The sequence below is a fragment of the Coregonus lavaretus genome, assembly GCF_964263955.1.
Source record: "Coregonus lavaretus genome assembly, chromosome: 15".
Lineage (NCBI taxonomy): Eukaryota > Metazoa > Chordata > Actinopteri > Salmoniformes > Salmonidae > Coregonus > Coregonus lavaretus.
In genome coordinates, this window is record NC_140002.1 from 49,941,640 (window position 1) to 49,962,126 (window position 20,487).

Below are 20,487 nucleotides of genomic sequence, written 5' to 3' on the forward strand. Positions count from 1 at the left end.
TCTGAACCCATGTCATTTCTGATCCCCCAAGCTGTTTTATGAGAAATAAGGAGGTCCTGTAAACTTTGTTACTGATGCTGCTGCCTAGTCTTGATTCCCTACAGACCTGAGGTGTCAATTCAGGAAGTAAACTTAGACCATTGAAGTGTCAGAAAGAAAGAAGCAGCACCAACAGTGTAGTAAATGTAATATGATTTATTAAGAATCTTCATTATTATTTGTTTTCATTCATTTCATAATAATTTCTCATAATTAATAGTTTGTAGTACTGTTATCTTAAACATAGTGGACCGTTAGATCTAAAAGGCAGCCCAAAATGTACAGGCGATATATAACTTAAACTTTCTCCATAGGGAAAACATCTGTGTTTTATATTTATATATAATAACATTGTAGCATGAGGTCCAAGATCCCGCCCACATCATACAATATTGTACATGGTCCCAGAAAGAAAGAAACATACAAAAAAACTACATTGGAACGGAACCTAAATCGCAATCTACATGCAAAACCAGGCAAGGATAAAAAAAAACATGCATACAAAAATACATCCATACGTACCTACACACACATTAGAAAAAAGTCAAACTGAACATCAGAGTGTTCTAAAGAGAAAATATTTAGTAACTTGTTCCCCCACGCCTCAGTCTCTCTACTACCACACACACACTTGAACACAAAAGGGACATCACACACACTGCTTTTCTGCTTGCTCTCAGATCATCTCCATGTGCATGTGTGTGTGTACATCAAGGTTGTCACAGTGCTATGGCTGAAAGTGAATGTTATGACTGATTACAGGAGCGCGCTGCATGCACACAAGCATAGGTCAAAATGCTACAACAAAAATAGAACCATGCACCAGGAACAGTATGTTTAACCACCATAGTGTAGAATAGAAAACATACTGAATATAGTCATACGCGCACACACACACACACACAAAACAACCAGTAGGACCATATGAGATTGCTTACATACATATCTGATGGTGACTTGAACATAGTCAGACATGCATAGGCTGGCAAAGGGGCATATAATGCACTCTATTTCTCTTGCTCAAACACACACACAGCAGGTATGCAATGCGTCCAGCCCCCAGAGTTGATCTCTTGTTCTAACACCAGGATAAGGTTTTCAGTGGCTATGATGGGAGAGGGGCAGCAGGGGGGGCTATTGAGCAGGAGACCAGAGAACCCCTTTCCCTTTCTCTCTCTGTCCTTCTCCATGACTCTGCGATGTTGTGGTACTGTTTTATGAATGAATGAATGAGTAGGACCCCTGATGCCTGAGTTAATATTCATCTTATGTTAGTGCGTCTGAGGAGATGAGAAGAGAGAGGGAAAGAGAGAGACTGGCAGCGGGTAGGCTGAGCCTAGACCTGTGTCTACAGATATCTGCTACCCAGAGCAGGCTCTGGCTGTAGCAGGACTCACTGTCCTCTAGAACAATTAATGTTTAAGTTCATCTGAGTCCAGAATGAGGAAGTCCATGGTTCCGTCCCAAATGGCATCCTATTTAGTGCATAACTTTTCACCAGGGCCCATAGTAGTGCACTATATATGGAATAGGGTGCAATTTGGGTGCTACCCATAAGTCTGTGAGTTAATGTGTGGGAGGAATGTTCTAGGGAGGTCACAAATCCTGTAGAGTCAGAATCCACCTGGTGATGTAGTCCTTGACACCTGGGATCAATGCTCCAATGAGCACCAATGCTGGGCACCAATGCTCTCTCTTTCTGTCACTGCCCATGTCTCTGTCAGGTTGTGATTGAGTCCAGGGTTGCGTTCAGTACGACAGAACGGTGTGCAATGTTGAATTCAACGGAAACTGTACTGCACAACCAGTTAATAAACTTTGTAATTATGGAGGCCCAGAGGGCGATTACCATATGGTGTGCTGCATGAGTTTTGCAATTTCAAATGGTCACACCCATATTGATCAGGCCACACTCACCAAACAGCAGCAGTGTGTTGAAGAACGGTACAAACCGTCACACTACGTAGCAAACGGTGAAGCGAACTGAACGCACCCCTGATGCTGTACTGACTCTCTCGCTCTTTCTCGCTACCTCACTCTCTCTCGCACCCTCCCGCTCTCTCGCACCCTCCCTCTCTTGCACCGACTCGCTCTCTCGCACCCTCCCCACCCTGTCTCTTCCATCCCTCCCTCCCCCTCTCTCAGGCCAGTTTGAGTGTGCTAACAGGGAAGGGTGGTACGGTCACCATGGTGACTGGGTTGAGGACGGTGGTTTGTCCCACCAGCTGTGGGTGGTGGTGATGGTGGTGGGCCAGCATGGTTGTGGGCTTCCCCAGGGACGAGCCACCCTGGCCAGGCACTGCCGCCCCATTGACCTGGGGCACGTTAGCGGTAGCATGGCTAGCCTGGACGTGGTGGAGGTTGCCCTGGGAGTGGGGAAGGGTGTGGTGGGTGAAGGTGTGGGTGATGTGCCCCAACACTGTGGGCTGGGAGACCGTCAATCCCTGGGGGTACATGTGGGGGGGCAGGGGACCTCCCAGGTGGGCCACAGGGTGGACGGTGATGTGTCCAATGGGCTGGGCCGTGATTGTCTGGTGGGCAGCGGCGGCGGCTGCTGTGATTGGCTGCGGGATAGAGGAGACAGGACCGGGGGAGGGAGCGATGTGCGTGAGGTGTTTGTGATTGGCCGGGAGGATGTGATTGACAGCCTGGATGACGGAGGGGTGGGAGACGGCGGCGTGGGCGATGACTTTGGGGGAGACTTGGATGGTCGGATGGGGGTGAGGAGGGGGGGCAGGGGCGATGGCCTGGGGGGGAGGGGGGCCCGAGGGGCTGGTCAGAATCCCAGAGGAAAGGGTCTTGTGTGTGATGGACAGGTGAGGAGTGAGGAGTGATTGGGCCTGTAGGATGGGGGGAGGGGGTTTGGGGAGGGAGAAGGGTGGAGGAGGAGGGGAGAGGTCTTCATCAATGTCCTGGTCAAAGTTGTCTTCCCCTTCTGAAAGAGAGAGAGGGAGGGAGAGCGATTACTCATACAGTACATGTCACTATAAGAACACATCACACATATTGACAGGTATGTATACGGCAGGGTTTCCGGCAGGAAAATTTGCCGCCGGACAACGTGACCGGGAAGATTTTAATTTACCGTCCATTTGAGGAATTTACCGGACCCATATGCATTGGGTACGTAACCCATTAGGGCATCCACCCACGATACTCAGAATGACAGAAATCACATTTAGATGATGGTCATTCATTTTAGAAGAACATGCAACTCCTGTAATGAAGCTGCCAATAAAACACAATTTTCAAACATTTGCCAAAATGCAATTTGCGGGAAAACTCCATTCTAAACAGCGCAACTGATAAGAGTGGTTCCATAAGTGACAGAGATGAAAATCTCCATTAGAAACTTAGATGGGTTGCTAATATGTCTAGGATAATGCCTTTGGCTTCTGGACAATGGAAGAAAGTTGATATGAAAACCAATAGAACAGGAGAGAAATGGCATATGAGGAGTTTTTTTTTATAGGCGGCGTGTCAAATAGGCTAAGGAAGTAGACAAAATGTCAAATACATTTGGCAAAATTATAGAATTACGCCTGTCTATACATAAATAAATAAAATCATTCAAAATACTTCACCAGAAAGCATGACTTAGCCACAGAGGAATCGAGGATCATTAGCTTTTTATTTATTGATATAGAGCCGTGGATTGTTTCAAATCACAAGCTTGTAGACATATGCCTATTTAGGAAGCCCGTAATTTGGGCAGAGCGCGAGGCAGTAGGCCTGGCTGATTATTGAGTTGCGGCGGTCAGTGAAAAGCTTCTAAAATATGTATGAAGATAATGTGCCTTGAGTATAATTGAAAATGTTGAGACAAAAAGAAGGGGAGAGGTGTGGTGAAGACATAGGTGAGTCTCTCCAGAATGGCTCAGCTGTCTCCCGCCAATTCTTGCACATTCATTGTTTCATTGTGTAAATCGTTTGCCCTTTGATTGTTTATTTGTTTGATCAATTCCCCATTGCATATGTCACCAGTAGTAAACATACGTAATGGGGAATTGATCAAAAAGAGAAGCTCTAGTCAAGACAGATAAAGGGAGGCAGACGGGCTGAGTAGAGAGATGAATGCAATTGAAAGAACCTGAATTTATCATATTTTTGTATTTTGACTTAGTTGACAATGGAAGTTGTAGGCCTACTGCTGCATTGGCCTATAGGCTATGAGTTCCACACGCTCATTTCTTTAACCGCCAATGGATCACAGTGTATCAATATGTCCATATGGCAGAGGCTGGTGCTCTCGCATTAGTTTAATTAGTACTTTTAGATTTTTATCATTTTAATTCAGATTTTTATGATTAACCAAGTGACAATGATTTTGAGTAACAAAAACATTATTATTAAAATGAAACTGTTCCACGAAAATGTGCATATGAAAATCATGACTGGCACACAGATCGGTAGAAATGGTAGGATAAATTGTAAGCTTCCCCAAACTTAGAACTCACAAAGTCTATAAAAGAACTGCCTCCACGTTTCAATGGTCAGATTTGCCTATAGGCTACTATGAAGCAAGGTAAGACATGCCTCATAATATGAAGTAAAACATTCAGGTTTCAAACAATGAAGTAGGCCTATGTTTTCAAAATGCATACTGCCTCCAGCTCACATTGTAAAGTGGAGGTGACGCGCTAATAGCCTGTTGCCTGAATGGAGAATGGGAGGCATTCTTCAATTAAACTGCCAGTTGAGAAATAAAAATAGTAGGCCTAGCTCTTTTTAATCGTGCACCAAAACTTTTTAACACAAGATTGCGTTTAGAATTGTTGCGCAATGAATGGGCTTCTAAAAGCACAAGTTTTACTTCAGCATCAACCTGCTGAGGAGCTGCAGGAGAAACATCCCACAAATAGGCTCTGTATGCTGTGCACGTGACAGTTGTGTCGGATAAATAAGATGACGGCTACATGATGACTAATGACAATACACACACGGCAATTTAATTCCACTATATTATGCTAATTAACCTATTGACCAGCGTTTCCCAAACTCGGTCCTGGGGACCCCAAGTAGTGCCCGTTTTTGGTTTTTGCCCTAGCACTACACAGCTGATTAAAAATAATCAAAACTTGTTGATTATTTGAATCAGCTGTGTAGTGCTAGGACACCCTTTGGGGTCCCCAGGACTAGGTTTGGGAAACGCTGCTATAGACCGATAAGCATGACGGCCAAATGTATTTCTAACAGAAACCCCGGTAAACACACAGCATGCGTTCTTCTGCAAATGTTTGTGTGCTGATCTGTCTGTAACTGTGTGTGTGTGTGTGTACCTGAGGCAGTAGAAGTCGAAGCCTGGTCGTCCTCTGGTTGTACAGTCTGTCTGAGGACCTTGTCAATCTCCATAACGTCCATACACTGACTCAGCTCGTTCTTCAGCTCAGCCAGTCTCTGCTGCGTGGAGATCTTCTCTCTCGCTAGACGCTCCATCTCGTGTTCGTACTCCTTCTCCTTACGCTTCAGAGTCTGGGAGACGACACACACACACCAGCAGATGTAGTACCAACACGCTAGTTACACATTAACATACATTCAACTAATTCGCAGCGTCTGAGAAAGGGACATGAACACACTCCTTGCTCATAATACACATATCACTTAAACCAATAACAGCTGCCCAAAACTGACCCAACCACGTGTAGGTGTACTCCAGACCACATGGAGAGTAGAAGAGTCAAACTCATGAGCGAGAGGGAGCGAGGGAAAGAAGTGATGGGAGGAAAAGAAAGCGAGGGAGAGAGCGGTGTGCAGTAGTCATGCGGACAAATGGTCCTCTGACCCAGTTACTGAGTGGTCTGGGCAGCTGACTGAGAGAGGGGCTCCTAAACACAGAGGCACACTAAAAACATTACAAGAGAGAGAGGGAGAAAGGGGGAGTGAGAGAGGGGGGGAGTGAGAGAGGGAGGGAGGGGGAGTGAGAGAGGGAGGGAGAGGAAGAGAGAGCACAGGGTGGAAAGAAAGAGTTAGAAAAGTTTAAAAAGAGAACAGAAGATCACAAGGCTGGTGGCGATAATAGAGATGGAATAGAGGTTAAGACAGAAGACAGAAAACAAAAGAAAAAGAGGGAGAAATGGAGAGAGCGAGAGGAGGGACATCACATGATCCTACTACAGGGCACTGAGTTCAGCGAGCAAAGCTGTTTACTCTCAGCAGGCACGTGATGCGAGGCCACAAGCGAGGCCAGTTTCTCTCCCCACCCCTCCAAACACACTACACTCACTGCTACTGCTAGCCAGGAACACTCCATTCCGGCTCAACACACAAATGACTCCCATTCCACTCTGCAGAAGTGTTACTGGAGCTTTGTAAGAGAGATGTGTGTGTGTAGTCCAGTGATCAGGATTAGCCTATAAGTTTGTACCGTCTGTGTGAAGGTTTGTTGTAAACCCCTTAAACCCCCTTGTTGTAAACCCCTTACAGACCACTTACAAACACACACCTTCCTGATGATGACACATGGTGCAGGAGAGGAAAACGCAGGTTGGTGTGTGTGTGTTCATTAGGTCTCCTTGCATCTCTAACACCATTGCAACAGCTGCTACACATAGCCGTTTCCTTGGTAACAACATCCACAAGGGTTTCTGCGGTTGAGCAGGGGAGTGACAGTATATAAGGAGGGATCTAATTGGAAGATAAAGGTGTCATTTCATCTAAGGAGTCATGTAATTGGCTGTTTTCCAGCTTACTGCTCTAGCTGACATCTCCCCTCTCTTCATTCATCTCCCCTTCAATCCCCCTCTCCTTTCCTCCATCTCTCCTTCCATCCCCCACTTCCATATACACTATAAGGCCAAACGTATATGGACTGCTCGTCAAACATCTTATTCCAAAATCATGGGCATTAATATAGTTCAAATAAAATGTTATTTGTCACATGCGCAGGTGTAGACCTTACAGTGAAATGCGTACTTACAAGCCCTTAACCAACAATGCAGTTTTAAGAAAGAAAAAATATTAAAGAGCAGCAATAAAATAACAGTAGTGAGGCTATATACAGGGGGTACCGGTACAGAGTCAATTTGCGGGGGCACAGGTTAACTGAGGTACAGTGGGGAAAAAAAGTATTTAGTCAGCCACCAATTGTGCAAGTTCTCCCACTTAAAAAGATGAGAGAGGCCTGTAATTTTCATCATAGGTACACGTCAACTATGACAGACAAAATGAGGGAAAAAAATCCAGAAAATCACATTGTAGGATTTTTAATGAATTTCTTTGCAAATTATGGTGGAAAATAAGTATTTGGTCAATAACAAAAGTTTCTCAATACTTTGTTATATACCCTTTGTTGGCAATGACACAGGTCAAACGTTTTCTGTAAGTCTTCACAAGGTTTTCACACACTGTTGCTGGTATTTTGGCCCATTCCTCCATGCAGATCTCCTCTAGAGCAGTGATGTTTTGGGGCTGTCGCTGGGCAACACGGACTTTCAACTCCCTCCAAAGATTTTCTATGGGGTTGAGATCTGGAGACTGGCTAGGCCAATCCAGGACCTTGAAATGCTTCTCACGAAGCCACTCCTTCGTTGCCCGGGCGTTTGGGATCATTGTCATGCTGAAAGACCCAGCCACGTTTCATCTTCAATGCCCTTGCTGATGGAAGGAGGTTTTCACTCAAAATCTCACGATACATGGCCCCATTCATTCTTTCCTTTACACGGATCAGTCGTCCTGGTCCCTTTGCAGAAAAACAGCCCCAAAGCATGATGTTTCCACCCCCATGCTTCACAGTAGGTATGGTGTTCTTTGGATGCAACTCAGCATTCTTTGTCCTCCAAACACGACAAGTTGAGTTTTTACCAAAAAGTTATATTTTGGTTTCATCTGACCATATGACATTCTCCCAATCCTCTTCTGGATCATCCAAATGCACTCTAGCAAACTTCAGATGGGCCTGGACATGTACTGGCTTAAGCAGGGGGACACGTCTGGCACTGCAGGATTTGAGTCCCTGGCGGCGTAGTGTGTTACTGATGGTAGGCTTTGTTACTTTGGTCCCAGCTCTCTGCAGGTCATTCACTAGGTCCCCCCGTGTGGTTCTGGGATTTTTGCTCACCGTTCTTGTGATCATTTTGACCCCACGGGGTGAGATCTTGCGTGGAGCCCCAGATCGATGGAGATTATCAGTGGTCTTGTATGTCTTCCATTTCCTAATAATTGCTCCCACAGTTGATTTCTTCAAACCAAGCTGCTTACCTATTGCAGATTCAGTCTTCCCAGCCTGGTGCAGGTCTACAATTTTGTTTCTGGTGTCCTTTGACAGCTCTTTGGTCTTGGCCATAGAGTGTGACTGTTTGAGGTTGTGGACAGGTGTCTTTTTATACTGATAACAAGTTCAAACAGGTGCCATTCATACAGGTAACGAGTGGAGGACAGAGGAGCCTCTTAAAGAAGAAGTTACAGGTCTGTGAGAGCCAGAAATCTTGCTTGTTTGTAGGTGACCAAATACTTATTTTCCACCATAATTTGCAAATAAATTCATAAAAAATATTTTTTTATCAATTTGTCTGTCATAGTTGACGTGTACCTATGATGAAAATTACAGGCCTCTCTCATCTTTTTAAGTGGGAGAACTTGCACAATTGGTGGCTGACTAAATACTGTTTTTCCCCACTGTACATGTAGGTAGAGGTAAAGTGACTATGCATAGATAATAAACAGAGAGTAACAGCAGCGTAAAGAGGTGGGGCAATGCAAATAGTCTGGGTAGCCATTTGATTAGATGTTCAGGAGTCTTATGGCTTGAGGTAGAAGCTGTTAAGAAGCCTCTTGGACCTAGACTTGGCGCTCCGGTACCGCTTGCCGTGTGGTAGCAGAGAGAACAGTCTATGACTAGGATGGCTGGAGTATTTGACAATTTTTAGGGCCTTCCTCTGACACTGCCTGGTAAAGAGGTCCTGGATGGCAGGAAGCTTGGCCCCAGTGATGTACTGGGCCATACGCACTACCCTCTGTAGTGCCTTGCGGTCGGAGGCCGAGCAGTTGCCATACCAGGAAGTGATGCAACCAGTCAGAATGTTCTCGATGGTGCAGCTGTAGAACATTTTGAGGATCTGAGGACCCATGCCAAATCTTTTCAGTCTCCTGAGGGGGAATAGATTTTGTCGTGCCCTCTTCACGACTGTCTTGGTGTGCTTGGACCATGATAGTTTGTTGGTGATGTTGACACCAAGGAACTTGAAGCTCTCAACCCGCTCCACTACAGCCCCGTCGATGAGAATGGGGGCGTGCTCGGTCCTCTTCTTTTTCCTGTAGTCCACAATCATCTCCTTTGCCTTGATCACGTTGAGGGAGAGGTTGTTGTCCTGGCACCACACTGCCAGATCTCTGACCTCCTCCCTATAGGCTGTCTCATCATTGTCTGTGATCAGGCCTACCACTGTTGTGTCATCAAACTTAATGATGGTGTTGGAGTCGTGCCTGACCATGCAGTCATGAGTGAATAGGGAGTACAGGAGGGGACTGAGCACGCACCCCTGAGGGGCGTGCTCAGGTGGGGGACCAACTCAATGGAGTTAAGATTTTTATGCGCTACGCGCTTCAGCACTCGTCGGTTCTGTTCTGTGAGCTTGTTTGGCCTACCACTTTGCGGCTGAGCCGTTGTTGCTCCTAGACGTTTCCACATCACAATAACAACACTTACAGTTGACCGGGGCAGCTCTAGCAGGGCAGAAATTTGACGAACTGACTTGTTGAAAAGGTGGCATCATATCAAGGTGCCACGTTGAAAGTCACAGCTCTTCAGCATGGCCATTCTACTGCCAATGTTTGTCTATGGAGATCGCATGGCCGTGTGCTCAATTTCAAATCCTGCAGACTTAACACACAATCCCCACAAACACATCCTGAACAAACACACCCGTGAACACACACACACACAGACACACACAAACACACACACTGAGTAAAGAACAGGACCTCCCGCAGTGTTCTGACCACCTGCCGCCTGTCTCTATGGTTACCAAGTGTTCTAAAGGGCAGAAACCGAGAGGGGGGAGGAGAGAAAGAGAGGAAAAGGGGGAGAGAGAGAGAGAGGAATGTATAAAGGGAAAGATAGACGCAGAAAGAGAAAGCATGAGAGAAAGAAAGAGAGAGATGACAGTGAGAGAAAGAAAGAGAGAGATGACAGTGCGAGAAAGAAAGAGAGAGATGTAGACAGAAAGAGAGAGGGGGAGGTGGAGACAGCGTCACTCCTCTGCATCCCCCCTTTCATCTCCGTGGAGACGGCGCTCCTCTCAGACAATCCACTGAGCATGTGCAAGAGCAGAGCAGCAGCAGAACAGAGCGTGCTCAGTGTGTCTCTCTCACTCTGCCGGGAGGGGGAGGGGAGGAACGGTTGACGTCACTGAGCTCGCGTTAGCCATGTGCTCTCAACTCACGTGGCCAAGGATCCAGGGAGGGAGGGAATGAGAGAAAAAGGAAATGGTAGCGTAATTAGTGTACTACTCTGTCGCTATGTTCTCTGTGAATTTTGGCGGTTCCATTTTGGCAGCGTTTCATATTTTTCAGTCATACTAATAAAGAAAAAAACATTTATTTGAATTGGGAGCTAGAATGAGAACAAGCAAAGCAAGATAAAAGGCAGAGGGAAAGAGAAAAGGAGAATACACCAACCTGACATCACACACACAAGCCATCACACACACCCGTGTAGCCTACCTGTATGTATCGCAGGGCGCTGCGTAGAACACTGAGGTTGGAGGTCTTCTTCTCATCTACGTTTGGAACGTTCTTCTTCAGCGTATCGAAACAATCCTTCAGGTGAGCTCTTCTGTTCTTCTCCAGTTTGTTGTGCACCTCTCTGGTTCCAGCTCTGCAAAACACAGATAACAACATCTGTATAAAAACGGACTTCCACACCAACTGTCTAGGAGTGCATTATGCGTTACACACACTGTGCGTGTTTGACTACATTTCCTCATGTTTGACTACCCTGTTTGTGTTCGACTACATGTCCTCATGTTTGACTACACTCTGCCCTGTTGACTGGCTGATCTACAAATCACCTTGCATCCTAAATAACTACTCATTATTACTTGTGGATCATTCAGTTTCCTTAGTCGGTGATCAGTGAAAATTTATGCAAAATGTATGACCTCAAAAACGAGGACTTTCTCTCACCCTCCAGGTCGTCTCTTCCCGTCCAACCCTCTCAGGTCGTCCATGATGGTTCCATTTGGGCGTGGCTGCGTGGGCATGGCTTGCTGCGGAAGGAGTGCATGTTGGGAAGCGGCGGCGGTGGTGATGATGGAGGTCGGGTACGGAATCTGAATTGGAGGTTGGGATTGGCTAGGGCTTCCGCCCATCTGTGGCGTCATCAAGTTAGGCTCCGCCTTCACCTGGGCTGCCATCTGGTGCTGGATTGGCTGCTGCTGAGTAGGGGAGGAGCCTCCCTTCATCACCTGGGAGCCTCCGAGGTGGAGCGAGGTTGCCGCGGCAGTGATCGTCGTGATGACGGGAAGGGGCGGTACAGAGGGCGTAGCTGTGACAACGGGTACCATGGGGATGACAGCGATGGAGATGGGGGGAGGAGGGAGGGAGAGGGAAGGAGGGTGAGAGGAGGGAGAGAGGTGCTGGTGCTGACAATGCTGTGATGACTCAGACCAATGCTGTGATGACCCCCAGGTGACATGGTTGAATCTGACTGGCTGGTCCGAACAGGTCACAACCTCTGCTCGTCTGGACTCCGCCTCCTCTCTGCGACGCTCCTCCTCTGTGGGAGAGGGGAGGAAGATAATGGGGATGATGGTTAGAAATGTAGGGACTTGAAGGCTTCATCTCGTATAGTAGTAGAATTCATGTTTCACAGACAGAACTGTCTTAGGTGAAGTGGTGAACACACACCCACTCCCCCCCTCCACACACACACACACACACACACACACACAATGATGTCATCCTAGAGGCAGACAGACCGATGGGACGTGAGGACAGGGTCTGTCGCTGAAAGCCTGCATATGCTCTCTGATGGGCTAGAGCGTGTGCGCTGTAATTGGACCGTTTGGTCGTCAAGGAGGGGCGGGAGTTCACAGCGATTGCCAATAGTGTCCAGAGATCCCTTGGTCCAGGCCTGTGATAGGCTGGTGGGTTGAAGGGGGCGGGGCCTAGTCTACTCAGCTGGGTCTACTCAGCTGTGTCATTGGAGCCGGCAACATATGGCAATGCAGACCAAACTCTGTATAGCTGACACACATGCACGCGTACACACACAGGTCGACACATATGCACAAAAACAAACAAACACACACACACACACTAGACAAAAGGGGTTTGTCTCTAAATGAAACACCAGTTACCATAGATCCATAGCAACATTAGACACACACGACACGAGGGATCCCACAGGCAAGAAAATGAACTAAAGTTGACACACGGAGTTCCCTCATGCTTAAATGTACTACATATCAAATATACACTGTGCACACAGTACACTCACATTACTAAACCAACATTGCTAGAAGTTTGACAGACACGCACACACATTGAAAAAAGGCGCAGGTTTAAGTTTGTTCCACCTGAGCGAGTCTGACCACAAGTCAGACACCACTATGATGACACACCAAATGTGTTTGATGAATCACACGGGAAAGGATCAGGAATAGGCTTTTGTAGGCTACAGTCCAAGTTATGTCTTCCAATGGTGCGACTGCTGCCGGCATCCAAAGATTATACAGCACATCCAATTTGAATATTAACTTGGGAGGTAAGGACGACAGCAGGGGTGTGGCCTACGGGCGATACGGATATCACTTATTATTGATATATCTACATGGCGCAATGATGTGAATCACACTGCTGCTCTCTCATTTAGCTATTTGCGCCTTACGGATTGTAGTTGTTGTGGAAGGCTGTTCACAAATGTAGGCTTATATGTGTATTTTAACCAAATAATGGTTGAATTGAAGACGTTTAAGCTGCCTTTCAATCATTGTTTTTGCAACCAGTGGCCAGCCAGTGAAAAATTCGCTCTTGCAACAGCTGCATAGTGAGTATCCAGCATGTGGAATAAAAGTTTGAGGGTGTTCCTCCCTTCTAAACTCCTCTGTGGTATTGTGTTTTACATGCTGGCAAAAATGAGTTTCTTTTAAGAAGACCATGAGTGGGGCTTTTATTGCTCGATCTAATTTGTGCTGAGAAATCATTTTTTTCATGGGCCTGACGGACACATGATCAAGATATCAAAGTGTCACCAACAAAAACCGTAAGCAATAGGCCTATAGCAAATGCAGCATATGGCATTCATTTTCACATGCAAATAGCACTTTTCGTTAGTGAACAAAGCATGCTATTCCATGAGAGCAGCGTTTATCTTTCAACTCGAAGCAATGAGCCCAATCAGTTCTCCATGACAACAAAATCATATAAACAACAGAGTAGGCTAATAAGTCCTTCGTTTTTGAGTTATGCTCAGGTAAAACAATTAGGCTAATCTATATTTCCAAGTCCTATTCTTGAAGATCATGTGGTATAAAATTAATTGGAATGACTGGAAATCTGACAGACTTTGGTTTTTAATGTAAAATATAGCATAATCAAATTATTAAGTAGGAAGCAATGGGTTAGAAGACGCCTACATAACCCATACATTTAAATGCAACATAAATGTATGGCCAGCTATGTAAACTCTAACATTGATTTATCCTAATATATATGTCGTTTTTATGGGGGATATATGGAAATTGTATGTCGTTCAATTGGTAATATTCATTTTGGTCTTCTTCTAATGGCCCTTAAGGGGAAAGTAATCTAAAAGTAACTGAAAGTAATTTGATTACGCTACTAAATTTGGGTAATCCAAAATTGTTACTGATTACAATTTTGAACAAGTAACTAACGGATTACATTTAGAAAGTAACGGATAACTAAACCAGAAAACAGGGAAGGAGGGAGAGAGAGGGACGGGGGCTACCACTGTATTGCAATGGGGGTAAGCACACACACACAGTTTTCCAGAATCCCTGACCTTTCTCTTCCGCTCTGAAAAGGTTCTCACACATACATACATTATATATACAAAAGTTTGTGGACACCTTTTCAGATTACTGGATTCGGCTATTTCAGCCACACCCGTTGCTGACAGGTGTATAAAATCGAGCACACAGCCATGCAATCTCCATAGACAAACATTGGGAGTAGAATGGCCTTACTGAAGAGCTCAGTGACTTTCAACGTGGCACCGTCACTACCGAGTTCCAAACTGCCTCTGGAAGCAACGTCAGCACATTAACTGTTTGTCGGGAGCTTCATGAAATGGGTTTCCATGGCTGAGCAGCTGCACATAAACCTAATATCACAATGCGCAATGTCAAATGTCGGCTAGAGTGGTGTAAAGCTCGCCGCCATTGGACTCTGGAGCAGTGGAAACACATTCTCTGGAGTGATGAATCACGCTTCACCATTGGTAGTTACGATCTTGTCTCATCGCTGCAACTCCCCAACGGGCTCGGAATAGGCGAAGGTCGAGTCATGCGTCCTCCGAAACAACATGATCCGCCAAGCCGCGCTGCTTCTTTAAACACTGCTCGGCTAACCCGGAAGCCAGCCGCACAAATGTATCGGAGGAAACACCGTTCAACTGATGACCGAAGTCAGCTTGCAGGCGCCCGGCCTGCCACATGAAGTTGCTAGAGCACGATGAGTCAAGGAGATCCCCCCCAGGCCAAACCCTCCCCTAACCTGGATGACGCTGGGCCAATTGTGCGCCGCCCTTTGTTTTTCATGGTTCCGGCTAGGCCCCTTAATTCCAGTGAAGGGAAATCTTAACGCTACTGCATACAATGACATTCTAGACAATTCTGTGCTTACAACTTTGTGGCAACAGTTTGGGGAAGGCCCTTTCCTGTTTCAGCATGACAATACCCCTGTGCACAAAACGAGGTCCATACAGATATTATTTGTGGAGATCGGTGTGGAAGAACTTGACTGGCCTGCACAGAGTCCTGACCTCAACCCCATCGAACACCTTTGGGATGAATTGGAACCCCGACTGCGAGCCAGGCTTAATCTGTAGCTCAGCTGGTAGAGCACGGCGCTTGTAACGCCAACGTAGTGGGTTCGATCACCGGGACCACCCATACACAAAAATGTATGCACGCATGACTGTAAGTCGCTTTGGATAAAAGAGTCTGCTAAATGGCATATTATTATTATTATTATTATTATTATTATTATATTAATCGGCCAACATCAGTGCCCGACCTCACTAATGCTCTTGTGGCTTAATGGAAGCAAGTCCCTGCAGCAATGTTCCAACATCTAGTGGAGAACCTTCTCAGAAGAGTGGAGGCTGTTATAGCAGCAAAGGAGGACCAACTCCCATTAATGTCCATGATTTTGGAATGAGAAGTTGGATTGGCAGGTGTCCACATACTTTTGATCATGTTTCTGATCAGCCCTGCTCCAGATTTAAAAACATGCAAATGTTAATTACATAACTCTTGCATTGTGAGGGGGAGAAAGGGAGGAGATAGATGAGGAGGTGGGAGAAAAGAGAGAAGGGGGGGTTGCCCTACTTTCCCCACACTGTGACCCGTGCACCAGTCATTCTGGCGTGCACGTGGTCGTCGGGGGCAGGTCCTCTTAGGCACACGGTATGTATGTGCCACTAGGGGGTGTGGATGAACTGACACGTCACCAGATGAGTGAAACAAAAAGCCCTCTTCCTAATATGTGGCGATAATCACCAACCGTCTATGAAATATCCTGTGAATAACTGTGATTCAGTTCACAACCCAGTCAAACGGACACCCATGCTGTGTTTAACGTTTCACACACGCAGCTCTGTCGTAGGGTGGGAGTTACTTTCGTGGACAGGCAGTAGGGTTGTGTGTGTGTCCCGCCCCGGAGTGTCATAAGATAGCGGAGCAATGTCAGAGCATTATGTAAAAGAGGGAGCCTGCCTGCAGGAGCCTCTCTGGTTGTTCTGCTGCCTGCCACCGCCCTATGCAACCTGGTATCAGATAATTTCGTATTATTCTGTACGTAAGTCCGAGACACTCCATTTAGTATGATGTGTTGTTTCGTATGGTATGTATTAACTTGTGGATGTCCAGCACCCATTTCGTACGATATGTTACAAATTACAAATCGTATTATATGTTACGAATTTGAAAAACGTATGATATGTTACGATTTCTAGTTAGGTGCCTTGCTAACGTTAGCTAGGCAAGGGGTTAAGTTTATGAGTTAACTAACACGCTAAGTAGTTGCAAAGTAGCTAAAAAGTAGTAAGTAGTTGAAAGTTGCTAATTAGCTAAAATGATTAAGTTGTCCGTAATGAAATTTGAACTCGCACTTTTGGGTTGCTAGACGTTAGCATTATACACCCAACCGTCCACCTCGACCAACCACCCTCCTTTCGTTTTTGCCTTAAGTAACCATATGTCTTATGTAACCATACCAAATGTAACATATCATACTAAATAGAGTGTCTCGGATTTATATACAGATTAATACGAAATGCTCTGAGACCAGATTGCAACATCGACCAGCAGTAGCCTTGCCAAAATTCTGCAATCATTAGGCTACTACTGCAAAACAAGCTTAAAATACCTCACTACTAGGCCTATCTTTTACGCACAAAATATGTTTCTAATTTCAATTAGTGTGAAAGACTGAAGGCTGTACCGACGACATAGTACATGTAATGTATTGTTGTAACATAGTAACAAGCGTGTGTGTGATCCACAGTTGCAACATTGTAACAAGCGACGACACATACTTTGTAGCCAACCCGAAACAAATACAGAAGCGTTCTGGAGTGCAGAACGAGCGGCAATATGTCAGTAGATACGGTGTAACTAACCACACACAGACAGAGCGCGCATAGTAGTAGCAGCAAGGCTATATATAGCAGGGATTTAACCCGGAAACCGAGGTAGAAAAATACCTCCTGCTCCCGTATTGATAAATGCAAATAAATGCATTAGTCAAACTGTAGAGGGTCGGCCAGGCTATGTTCATGAATCACCGGTAAAGGGACCATGAATAGGTTATTGAGTGAAAACGATGTTTCCCTGCAGGACCTAGGCTGATCGGTGGGAATGCATGACCGTTCGGGGTTTATGTAGGTGTGGACCCCCCAATAAACCGACCAAGCCAAATCCTGCTATTCTAAAGGCTTACCTAGACTGTGATCTCCCGCAAGCCCCCCGCCGGTTCCCACCTGAGTACCCCCACCTTACCATGTGCGATCTGTTGTTGCTGGGCTTGCCATTCCAGATATCTGGCCGCTTCCAGAAGAGTATCGATGCTCATCGCGCGCCCCTCACCGTAGGCTACCCGATCGCCCCGGACAGAAGAAAAAAAGCGCAGCGGACAGAAGAAAAAAGCGCAGCCGAGGTCCCCCGGGGAGCACTGTCTGGAGCGCAGCTGACCCGAACGCGCACTTTGTTTTTTCCTCTCTTCCTCTCGTCGGAAAGAAAAATAGTAAAAATATATTCCTTGGATAAATGCTCTCTCACACGTAAAGGAGGGATTGCAACAAGATGGCGATGCGATCACGGGAATACATAACAAGGCGAATGCAGTCAGGGCCCGCCCTCCACGTTTCTACCCTTCTCTGTTACTACAGCCCGGGGTAAAGGACGGCAGGGTGAGCGCTACTTGTGTAGAGGACATCAGACCCAAACAGAGGGGTTATCCCGCCTGTGGCCTGCACACACTACAGGCCAGACACCTTCGGTACAAAAGTCCAAGGTTTATTGCGTCTATGAATATGAAAGCGTTTGGGTCGCTTTTTGATGTTAAACTGCGTGGCATCAACGCCTGGCGGCACTCTGAAGTCCCTGAGAGAGATCCCGTCCGTGTGATCCACTCGGATCCACACTCCAGGGTTTAGCCCCTCCCCTGGCCCGCAGCTCATTAAACATGTCGATGCGAATTGGCCAATGAGTGCACAGAACAACAAGGCATGGTGCCTGTCCACATGGGCACCCGCTCCGCCCGAGCGCGGCTCATTTACATGTGCTCTCTCGGGACCAGACCTGTCAGTCACACATAGAAGGGGGCGGGGCATCCACTCGACAACATATGTTTTTTTAAAGATGTCATGTTATATTTATAAGAGTGCTAATCTGTTTTTAATGTCTATGGTGCTAATATGGGATAGGCAAAGATAGACGTGTTTTTGTTCGGGAACAAAACATTTCATGTGACAATGTCCCAAAGTGTAATTTGTTTTTCTCATCTTTTGTGTTCCCTTTCTGTGTTCGTTTCTTTTCGTTGTCCTTCGTGTCCTGCTTGGCTAGTTTATCCTTTTCATGCTGCATCTTTTCTGTTTCTTACTTCATATGGGAGTCTTAGCCTGATCCCTTTGCTGCTTCTTCCTGTTCAGAACCTCCTCCACGTTGGAGTTCTTAAACAGGGATTTATCACCACTGGGCTCCTGCATGCTCCTCCTCATCATCTGTGATATTGGCATATTGAGCCAGAACTGCTTCTTTCCTCTTCCTGGACTCCTCAGATACTGCCTTCTGGTTCACCACAATCTGCGCCTGCTTCTCTATCAGACTGGCAATGGCCAGTACCTCAACATACTCCTTGTCCTTGGTTGCAGACCGAGCACAGCTCTCTACCCACTGCCTGATGATCTCTTTGCAGACTTCAAGTTTCTCATCCTCCAAAAACGCAGATAGTATTCCAAGCAGTGCGTCGTCCTTCTCTCCGTCACTCTCCTCCTACCCTAACATAGCAGGCGTAAAAGAAAACGCCTGAGTGGAGTTCCCACATCCGGTTTCAGCAGAAAAGGAAGCTAGGTTGAATTAGCTATATCCCTGAAAACCAGATACATCCGGTTGTTGGCAACTCCGCTAAGACCACTCTCCTCCTCTTGAAGTACTCCTAAAATATAAGCTCCATACACCTCCTGGTCCACTTCTAAGGAGTCTAGCCATTCATTCAGCCACATCTCAAACTCCCCGGCATCTGCTCTAGACGCCACCATCTTGGCCGTTCCACATCCACACCCTACCCGACCACTATAACCAACAGCGCTAATGGATCTCTCTCCCCGTTCATTGACTTTGTAAAAAATCAGATGGTCGTTCTCTTGGTGTTAAGGCATTTTTGTAGTTGTTGTCACTTGCAATACTACCTCAATGGCCAGCCATTATCTTTCTCTCTACCATTTACTTTCTATTTCTCTCTCTTTTACTTTGTCACTCCCAGCTACTCCTTCTCTCACCTCGCACACGCTCACCCCTCATGTTGTCATTTTTGAGACTCAGGGGATGGCTCAGAGATTGAACACAAGCGAGAGAACCTGTGTGTGTATTGCTGGACACGCATTTGCGTGTCATTATGAGTGGACGACTCTGCATGTACAGCGTGTGTGTGTGTGGATGTGCGTGTACAGTGTGTGTGCCTGCATGGTAACAGTCTGTGATTGGACAGAGCCCAGTGGAATACCCTCTGCTCTCATCACAGAGTCTGACTGTCTCGACCAATCATAACAGCTGCTCAGAAGTGTGGAAGGGCTGCTCCCACTACACTGCACGCTCGTTCTCTCTCTCACACGAATGGATAAGTGTTGATAAAACAAGTTTACTGGAGAACGGAGACCAAGTAGAGACTTTTGGACAAGGTGGATAATTGTATAATATAAGGCAGTTTATTCAGAGGTAAAGATATCTGGAATCGCGTGCACGGACCCGTTCGTCAATCTCGTAGGGAGATATCTGAGAGAGCCCCGAAACATTGTGTGCTGACATTTTATACAATAAAATGAAGTAGGTTGATTCTAGTAGTTCTGATCTTCTGATTGGTCCTGATGAGTTGGGCGAGGTCCCCTTCAGGTTAGTATCACTGTTGCATTGGCTCTGAGTCGGGTTCTCTGTCTTCAGATGTTCAGCCTAAGAGAAGGGGATTGTGTGTGTGTGTGTGTGTGTTTGTTATCAGTGTGTGTGTGTGTGTGTGTGTGTGTGTGTGTGTGTGTTTGTTATCAGTGATGATGTGTGTGTGTGTGTGTGTGTGTTTATCAGTGATGATGTGTGTGTGTGTGTGTGTGTGTGTGTGTGTGTGTGTGTGTGTGTGTGTCCTCAGGGCAAGAACTCGTGAGTTGGAAGAACTGAGAGACCTATGGCGTGGGTGTTATCCTTAGCCACCTGCTGACAAGGCTGACAAGATAGGACTCTTGTTCATTGTATTGAATACAAAGGCCCAACACAAAATGGGTCATGCACAAGATTTTAGTCAGACCAAGCTATAACATTATATATTTACTACGACATAAGCCATTTACCCTCCTCATTAACACTGAACACCGACACTACTAGAGGGAGGGAAGAGAGCAATAGAGATGAGCAAGAAAGAGAATATAAAGAGAGAGGGAAAGAGCAACAGATTCATGAAAGAGAGAGGGGAAGAGCACAAGCGATTGAAGAGAAGGAGAGAAACAGAGATTGGATATCAGACACCTGTCTTTCTAGGCACATTTCAAGACCACCT

General features: G+C 46.2%; 1 protein-coding gene and 1 pseudogene across 2 annotated transcripts; both read right to left on the bottom strand.

Annotated features, from left to right (window-relative positions):
- Positions 1-2,179: 2,179 nt before the first annotated feature.
- Positions 2,180-17,512, bottom strand: mntb (MAX network transcriptional repressor b). The gene is made up of 5 exons (XM_084178481.1): positions 17,226-17,512; positions 11,164-11,755; positions 10,702-10,855; positions 5,319-5,511; positions 2,180-2,974 (listed from the first exon to the last, which is right to left on the bottom strand). Exons 1-5 carry the CDS (start codon positions 17,296-17,298, stop codon positions 2,181-2,183), a joined length of 1,806 nt encoding a protein of 601 aa, XP_084034607.1. The 5' UTR covers positions 17,299-17,512; the 3' UTR covers position 2,180.
- A 625-nt stretch (positions 17,513-18,137) lies between these two features.
- LOC311143175 (coiled-coil domain-containing protein 43-like) lies at positions 18,138-18,985 on the bottom strand (annotated as a pseudogene). The gene is made up of 2 exons: positions 18,869-18,985; positions 18,138-18,719 (listed from the first exon to the last, which is right to left on the bottom strand). The product of its transcript is annotated as a coiled-coil domain-containing protein 43-like (transcript).
- Positions 18,986-20,487: the final 1,502 nt, after the last annotated feature.